The 9138-nt window shown below is 39.4% G+C and overlaps 1 protein-coding gene across 1 annotated transcript; it reads right to left on the bottom strand.

The window, feature by feature from the left end:
• Positions 1-233: 233 nt before the first annotated feature.
• fgf19 (fibroblast growth factor 19) lies at positions 234-6567 on the bottom strand. Its single transcript, XM_038702190.1, has 3 exons — positions 6218-6567; positions 5999-6102; positions 234-1443 (listed from the first exon to the last, which is right to left on the bottom strand). The coding sequence occupies exons 1-3, from the start codon at positions 6489-6491 to the stop codon at positions 1123-1125; spliced, it is 699 nt and encodes a 232-aa protein (XP_038558118.1). The 5' UTR covers positions 6492-6567; the 3' UTR covers positions 234-1122.
• Positions 6568-9138: the final 2571 nt, after the last annotated feature.

Here is a 9138-nt window from a genome sequence, read left to right as displayed (position 1 = left end):
CTGACATTTATGAGTTGAGGTGTCCCTGTGGCATCAAGGTTAAGACCATGACTTGTAACGTCCCTGGTGTATCCAGCTGGGGTCATTAGTTGCATCTCTCTCTCTCCCACGTTTCCCCTCGTCTGCAATAAAGGCTGAAAATTATATATATAACATTTTTACAAATCCAAATGCATGTGATTTGAAATAAAGATATTTTCATCTTAATGTGACAAGCATTAATAACACAGGGACCCTGCTTGGAATGCTTTATTATGCATATCTTCAACATTTTATATGAAATTAAACAGTGCAAACAGCTGGTTTAGCGGGAAACATCCACACATACATTTCATGCATAGGTGCATTCAGTAAAACATAAAAGGTATTCAAATTCAAAGTGCTCGAGATTTAAATAACCACAAAAATACAACAACTGTACTACTACAAGAAGATAACACTTTTTGTCAGGTGTTGAAAAGTTTTTACTTATTATCCTATCGCAGTTAATTTGACCAACATCCTGATCCTGGTCTACAGGCGAGACGAGGATCGTTCCCCTCTTCCTCAGTTCACTGAGGAATCATACATTGATAATAAGCAGAATTCCTGATGACATATTTGGCGCTCCTTCATGTGGCGCTGCACCTCCTACTATCAGTGACTACTAGTGTGCGATTCTTTTCCTTTTTCCAGTTTCTGTAGGTGCTGCTTTTTGTTCATCTGCTGCTGGTTACTGGTCATGTCACCTTCTCTTGATTCCAACAAACCAGAATGTGAAACACAGCCCTCTCTGTATGCCAGAGACCTTTTGGGGGGAGGAAGACTGAGCACCCCCTGGGTGGTTTGTCAGTCCTGTAAATGTAAAAGGTGTCTCTGAAACTGACAGGATGGAACATTATGATCAGGGGCCAGTCTCGGTGTCATTCTCCACTCGGTAGGACACTGCTCTTATATTCTGTTTGGTCATGTCTGACTGGACAGACTGACAGGATGTAGCAGCAGCCAGTGCGGGAGCAGGCTGGCTGGATATGCAGTCAGTCCCGAGTTCTGCAACATGCAGAGGGGAGTGCCCGGTCAGGCCCCAGACAAAGCAGGACACCTAGGACAACATCCATTTAGAGGTGTCGCAGAGCTGATGTCTCATCTCTTGTGGAAGCTGGGACTGTGAATGATCTGAGACAGCTTCCCGAACGAGTCCATCGTGTCCACTGGTTCTTCTGTTTGGGCTATGCTCTGTCCCACCTGGTGAGGGACGTCAAGTCCAAGGGACAAGGCCTTTTCCAGGGTGCTGATCCTGGGGAGGAACTGGGCAAGAGCCGGGACATCTCGGTCTCGACCCTGCAGTCTCTGCCGGTGGTTTCCCAGACTGAGCAGGGCTTCGTGTCTGTCAGACACGTAGATGTTGTACCCGTCCGGCATGATCTGCTCTCTGAAGGTGCAGTCGTCTCTGCTGTAGGTGTGCTGGAAATGATGGGAGGCATTCACATGAAAAAATGTTCATGGCACAAATATTGTGTTCTGAAATGAGATGAAACTTAACTGATCCCTGTGAGGAAATGATGACTTTGTCAAGACTGGATTACCAACCAAGCAAAGACCAGAAACCGCAACCCGAGCCCAAAAAGACCAAGTGACAATGATGTTCATTGTAACTTTGTTTAAGAATATATTGATTTAGTTTGCTGTGACTTTTCAGCCAGTGTGGTACTAGAGCATCATGTTTTCTCTGATGTACTCTACTACTAGCAGCAGACTTTCCACTTGCTCCGGTTTTGTTTTCTTTTTGTTTCCATTTCCAGCAGTGGACGGTAATAAAGTACATTTACTCAAGTACTGTACTTAGGTACAAATTTCTGGTACTTGTACTTTAATATGAGTATTATGGAACTTTCTACTTCTACTCCACCACATCTCAGAGGGAGATGTTGTACTTTTTACTTGACTACATTGACAGCTTTAGTTACTAGTTACTTTACACATTAAGATTTTACACAAGACTAATGAAGACTTAATAAAATATGTTGTGTTGTGCATTAAACTACCCAAAATGTTGATTCAAGTACAGCTGACACGATTATTATATTGACACTGAAATGAACAGGCAACTACTTTGATCGTTTAGGAAATTTTCATAGAAAAACATTTTGTGATTCCACCCTCACTAATATGAAGATTTGCTGCTTTTCCTTATTTAAATTTATATTTAGTAATCTTGAGCTTTGTACTGTTGGTTAGACAAAGCAAGCATCGTGATGGGGTCACTTTGGGCTGTCGGTAACTGTGACGGCATTTCTCATTATTTTCAGAATTTTGAAGGAACTTTTGTTGTTGAAAGGGCAGCCTGTTTCTAATGAATGTCATTGTTTAATAAATAGGAAGAAGTTTGCCTGTATTTTTAAATTCTGTTTGTCAGCAACTTCTGACAGTCATAACCATACTAATCATACTTAAGTATTTTTAAAAGCAAGTACTTTTGTACGTTGGCTCAAGTAGATATTTAAGTTGGAGACTTCTACTTTTAGTGGAGTAATATTAAGCAAGCATGTAAATGCTCCGTACTTGTATAGCGCCTTTCTAGTCTTTTCGACCACTCAAAGCGCTTTTACACTACATCTGCATTCACCAGTCACACACATTCATACACTGAGCCTAAGTGCTCAAACGGAAACTAGCATTCACACACATTCATACACTGGCAGACAGCCACCAGGGGCAAATTGGGGTTCAGTATCTTGCCCAAGGACACTTCGACACGCAACCAGGGGGAGCCAGGATTGAACTGCCGCCCTTCCGATTAACGGCCAACCCGCTCTCCCTCCTGAGCCACAGCCGCCCCATAATCTGTACTTTAACTCAAGTACAGGATTTATGTACTTGTATGTTTATTGAAATACTACGCACAAATAAAATAATAAAACCACGTCTGTTTTTTCAGAATAATATCACTGAAAAAGGTATAGTTTTTAAAGAATTAAAGGTGAGATTATGTAACCTTTTCGAAAACCTAATCACACATACTTTCTCTTGCAAATGGAATACAAAGTAATAAAATGCACCTCTGACAGACATTACTAGGTCAGTTTGCTCACTGTATTATTATATGTTGGTGCAGTTATTCTGTGCAATTATCCATTATCACATATACCTGTATATGAAATGTGTATATAATGTAGATAACTGTCTTATTCTATTTTTATTTTATTTGTATTTTATGTGTATTTTTTATTTAACACACTGTATTTACCCAGTGTTGAGCTTATATTATCTTGCTTTAACAATGGGGCAGAAGTCAAGTACATCCTTGTGTCTGATTGGCTATTCCTCGTAATAGGGTCCCAGCAACTTTGCCCCAAGGCCCCTGGCAGGTTAATCTGGCCACAGTCTTTTAATAAACTTCAAACTCTTAGTTGTTGCTGGAATTTTTGCTATATTAATTTTTGCATTTTTCATCTTGTAAAGTCAATATTTCATTTTGCTGGACTATTATATTATGAATATATGAAACTATGAGTGAAGCTGTTTCTATTCACTGGTATCCATACAGGTTAGAAGGTAGCTCAAAGTAGCTAGAATTACAATGGCAGCTTCCATTAGGACTGCATGAATGGTAGTTTTAGATAAAAGGCCCCTTTTATCAAAAAAAGAAAACATACGCAAATGGTGCTGCAAGTTCTTCGACAGCTGTTTACTTTAGCCAAAGAGAGCCAGCCAGAGGCCAAGGTTGTTGTTGCTGCTGCTGGGTCTTTTCATTCAGGTTTTCCACTTTGCAAACACAAGCTAACCTGCACCACACCGAACAAAGGTTGATGAACCGGGCGTCTGTTTGAATGAATGCCTCACTGGCTGCAGTGTTTTCTGAACATGGAAGCTGATTAACATCAGCAGGAGACCTCAGGTCACCAGTGCCTACAGAAGGCCTTCTAGAAGATCCTTTGTAAAGGTTCTTAATAAAATGTACTAGATATTCTTTTTGGAGAAGCATTGTTTTTTATATCCAGCTAATATATATAGCGAAGTTTTGAAAAGATGCAAAAATACATCAATATTAGGTTGGTTTGGTTGTTTTATAAAACTCTAACATCCTTATCTAGACATACCAAGTGAATCACATGACACACTGTTGAGGAAAGCTATGTTCTACGGGTGGGTTTGTAGTTATTTTCTTTATTACATATGTCAATGTGCTATTGAATGCAGTTGCTGTTTCGCTTTGGCCCTCATAGCTCCTGTTACTTGTAGTGCAACAACAATGCTAAAGTAAGCTGCTGTGGTAAATAACTGCAGTGCACAGACCATACAGTCAGAGGCACACACGCAGGAACAACCTAACCCCTTTATTTGGCTCAACAAGGCTAGAGATGTTGTCTAACCATCCAGAATATTTTGCATGGTGGCGTGGTTTGATTTTCTTACTTTCAAAGCAAAATGCTAGTGTTAACAGCAGTAGCTGGGTTATTCAGAATGAAGTATACGGTGCTGTGATTAAAAAAAGTGCGTGATGTCCTGGAGTATATCACTCATTCTTTGGTTGCTCTGGCTAACAGAAGCAACCTCTCAGCTGCAGCAACTGCTCAGTTGCTGCAGCTGAGAGGCTGGGGAAATGTTATTGGCTGAAAGGTGAGGAGGTGGGGAGCGCTGACAACTCTGTCATGAAAAGTGCCATACTGAAATAAGTGTAACAGTGAATAGTGAGACTGTGAAATAAAAAACATTTTAAAAACGTGTTGACATAAATCTGAACTCTTTACATTTTACTGTATTTCTTATAATTTGTTTCATATTGGTCCTGTATCAATCCTGTACTTGAGTATAGTACAGTACTACAGTAAGTACTGTAATCTTCAATTTAAATTTCTACTTGAGGCAAAGTAAAAAAAGTACCTGCTTTTAAAAATATTTAAGCATCAAAAGTAGAAAGTCGCATTAGTGTGGTTATGATTGTGTGTATGTGTGTGTGTGTGTGTGTGTGTGTGTGTGTGTGCGTCTCAGTGGTGGATGAAGTATACAGATCCTTTACTTAATTAAAAAATACTCTGTTACAAGTAAAAGTCCTGCATTGAAAATGTTAGTAAATGTAAGTAAAAGTATGTATAATCACAAAAATATACTTAAAGTATACATAAAGTATTTTGAAATGCTGAAAATAGTGAGAAATGCCGTCACAGTTACCCAGACCCCTTCACAATGCTTGCGTTGTCCAACCAACAGTACAAAGCTCAAAATGATTACAAATAAATTCAAATAATTAAAAGGAAAAGCAGCATCTTCATGTTAGTGAGGGTGGAACAATGAAATGTTTTTACATGAAAATTTCCTAAATGATCAAAGTCAGTGGCAATATAATAATCGTGTCAGCTGTACTTGGATGAAATGTTGGCTACTGTAATTTATAACAAATCATATTTTATTAAGTGTAAAAATCTTAATTTGTAAAGTACCTAGTGACTAAAGCTGTCAGATAAATGTAGTGAAGTAAAAAGTACACGATTTCACTCTGAGACGCAGAAAGGGAAGTAGAAAGTGACATCAAAGAAAATACTCAAGTAAATTACAGTACTTAAGTAAACGTAATGCATACAACACACCTATAACCTGTGGGGTTATCTCTGAAATAAGAAATTATATTTTTCGACTTGAAAGTTGGGCCTTTGTATTTACATATGTTTTTAGTTAAATGTGTTGGTTTTTTTTGCAGTTTGCAGCACAGATGTCACACTCAAATTCAAATTTGACTATAAAATAACATTTTGTATTAGGATTATACACTTATCTATTAAATGTTACCAATTTGATTAATATCCTGCCTAATTATTAATCATTCTGCAGTGGTAATTAGACAAAATTCTCTTTCACTTCACTTGTCATTTTAGCAATGCCCTGACACAGGACTTTTAAATGTAATAATAATATATAATAATAATAAATGTATAAATTACTTTTCGCTAAATAATAATTCATTAAATTTGTTCTCATGTTAAACAACATATGTTGTCACCTTGTCATATGAAACCCTTACCGATGAGTACAGTTTTCCATCGCCTTCCATGCAGAGAAACCGTGCTGTTGCTACTCCTTTGATGACAACACAGCCTGGATCCACTGGACGGATCTCCAGCAGGCCTGCAGTTCAAATGTTCATCAGAATGAAAAATCCCTCCAAGTCATCAATGTGATTTACCGACAAGCACCACAGTTTGCAGCTCGTTAAGCCTGTCTTGTTAAATGCTTGACTTACTGTGTAGAGTCTGGTCCGCAGAGCCATAGATCTGTCCATCTCCACTAATCAGTAGGTGCAGTCCCGGTCTGGCGGCGTACAGGTGCCTGAGCCGGACCACCTGGCCCCAGCCGTGGGCAATGTGGGGCCCATGGTCCGATACGGGCATGGAAACAACTCCAACAGCAAAAAACATATTGGCAGTGAACATGAGCAGTAGCATGATTCGACAAATCCTGTGTAAGTTCTGTGTTGCTTCTGCCTCAGTTGGCGGTGTGAAGTAAAGTAGTCTCATCCTAACCCAGCCTTTTAAATATGGCCCTTATCAGCTGCAGATAACCCTCTTTCCCAAATCCAGTTCCCAGAAGCAGACCACAACACACCCCTGCACGACATCCAACTGAATCACAGTTCCCAGACGAGCCCCAACGCAAGACCCTGTCATGTCTTTCAGTGTAGGATGTCAATTTTATTTTCCTTTATTTGTATTGACTTGTTTATGTTTTATATATTCATTGTTGTTACTTTCTGGATGAAGTCTCCTTAGAACACTAGACTCAAGTAGGTTTACATCTCCATGGAGTTTACATGTCTCCCTCTGGCAATTCAGTGCATACACACAGTGTGCAGGCCTAGTCCTCAATGGGTCAATGAATCAGTATAATCAATCAATACAAATACACAAATTGGAATTATACCTATTACAACTACAACACCATGACAATTATGATACTGTTCATAATAATCAGCATCCATCAGCATTTCCCCTGATGCTGTATTATATGTAGTATTATTATTATTATTAGTAGTACTAGTAGTAGTAGTATTGGTAGTAGAAGTAGTAGGCATTGCAAGATGGTATTGTATTTCATGCATAGACTGACACAATGTGCCTTACCAAGTCATGTCAGAGTAGCATAATTAAACAATGCAGTAGTAGTGGGCTGGTAGTACAAATAGTAATAATAGCTGTACTAGTATTACAAGAAGTAGCAGTGGTAGTAGTGTTGGCTCATGGCTGTAGACCGCACGTGTCTAATACGGATGATCACCTTGCAAAGTTATACCAAATGTTCTCTGCAAATTGCACATTTTGTATTTGTGGATAGGGTAAAGTCTACAGATTGGTCTGAATGAGGGTGCAGCTGTGAGACTGGGTCACTCCATTCTAACATAACAGACTTCTTCCGCTCTTATCACGTTCTGACCTGTGCTTCCGCTGCTCGGCCTTGAATAGACATACAAGTTAAACTGTAATGGAGAGCAAACATCACTCTTCGCCAAAATGCAACTCGGCCCAGATTTCAGAAGTCTTATCTTTTGGTAAGTTTTTAGATGTGTAAATTGATCTGCTCTGAGGGAAGATGGTGTTACTGCCTGTGTGTGCTGTGGCACTTTGACAAGTGATTCTGTTTCCAATTTACCAGAAGTAGCTACACAGCTTCTGTCACTAGATGGCAGCATTATCTTTTCAAAGCCAACTTTATTTTTTGTTTATTTCTTGAACACAACACAGTTGATCCAAAAAGCTTTGCATGAAAAGAAATAAACAGAAACATAATATTATAATTATTTTACAAATAGTACAGTCTATATGAAAAGTAATTTTTGTTGTGAATTGGCGCTATAGAAAGAAATTTGAATTGAATTGAATAATACATGAAGATGGTCATTGTACATTACAATCCATTGAGTTTTGTAAGTATAAAAGGTAGCAGTCTTCTTAGCCATTAAAGGGCCAACTGATCTTCAGTTTAACTTCAGTTGTAAAAATCCCCACACTTGCAGACATGCTTTTCACTGTAAAGTGATATCTTATTAAGAATGCAATTACATTGCACTGGAGGTATGAAACCCTTGTACTTTCTGAAATGTTACAGGGCTGTTTGTGAAGACGTGTTTACTTGGTTACAGACTCTGCAGTCCAGCTGATGAAATGATCCTCACAGAGCAGACTGCTGTGGGTTGACCTGCTGACATTTAACAAGTATGGCCGCCTTGTAATGTCGATGATGCTGTTTGAGTCAGAGCTGGTCTGAGCTGTTTGTGGACTGAAAAAATAATTTGGGACACAAAACTGCCCTTTTGCGAGAAGCGGATGTTGCAACCTATGTGGTCATACAAACCTACACTGACTTCCATCAGATCATCAAAAGGTCTGTAGAAGAGTCAGACTGTCCTGCTTTGGACTTCCACATGGGCTGATCCAAGCTAGATTCATTATCATCCATCACTGATTTGGACTTAAAGCATGTTTAATGTGAATAATCATCTCTTAGATCCTTGAGAATGCAGTCGCCAATCAGTTTTTTGACTTTCTACATAACACTAGTTTATATGAGAATTTCCAGTCAGGATTTAGAGCGCATCATAGCACAGAGACAGCGCTGGTGAAAATGACAAATGATCTTCTGTTTGCATCAGACAAAGGACTTGTCTCTGTACTTGTCTTGTTACATCTTAGTGCTAAAATTTCCAGTTTGGTAGTAGCTAGTTTTTTCAAACAGAGCAGTTGTGATGCCTATATAGAAATACTGCGCCACAGGGTCACAGCAACAGAGGGGGTGACAAAAGCAGTGGTATGAGGGTGAGAACTAAACTGAACTGTATCTTAAAGGGGCAATATGTAGTTTTCAGATTGCAACCAGGCATGTACACGTACATGGGCTTGAACTCATGAGCGTGCACAATCCGCAACACAACCGATTTCATACAGCACTTAGGCTCAGTGTATGAATGTGTGTGACTGGTGAATGCAGATGTAGTGTAAAAGCGCTTTGAGTGGTCGAAAAGACTAGAAAGGCGCTATACAAGTACGGAGCATTTACAGTTACATACAGAGATCCCACAATAAGCACGGAAACACCGGCATGCCGGCTGTGGCTTTTCTCCAGACATGTGCAGGTTCTGTCAGTTCAACGTTCCCGGCTCAGAGGGAGATC

This window comes from Micropterus salmoides, unplaced genomic scaffold (assembly GCF_014851395.1).
Source record: "Micropterus salmoides isolate LMB-PRFRI ecotype aquatic unplaced genomic scaffold, ASM1485139v1 Ms_hic_scaffold_6, whole genome shotgun sequence".
In the NCBI taxonomy this organism is placed as follows: Eukaryota; Metazoa; Chordata; class Actinopteri; order Centrarchiformes; family Centrarchidae; genus Micropterus; species Micropterus salmoides.
This window is presented reverse-complemented; position numbering and strand designations above follow the sequence as displayed.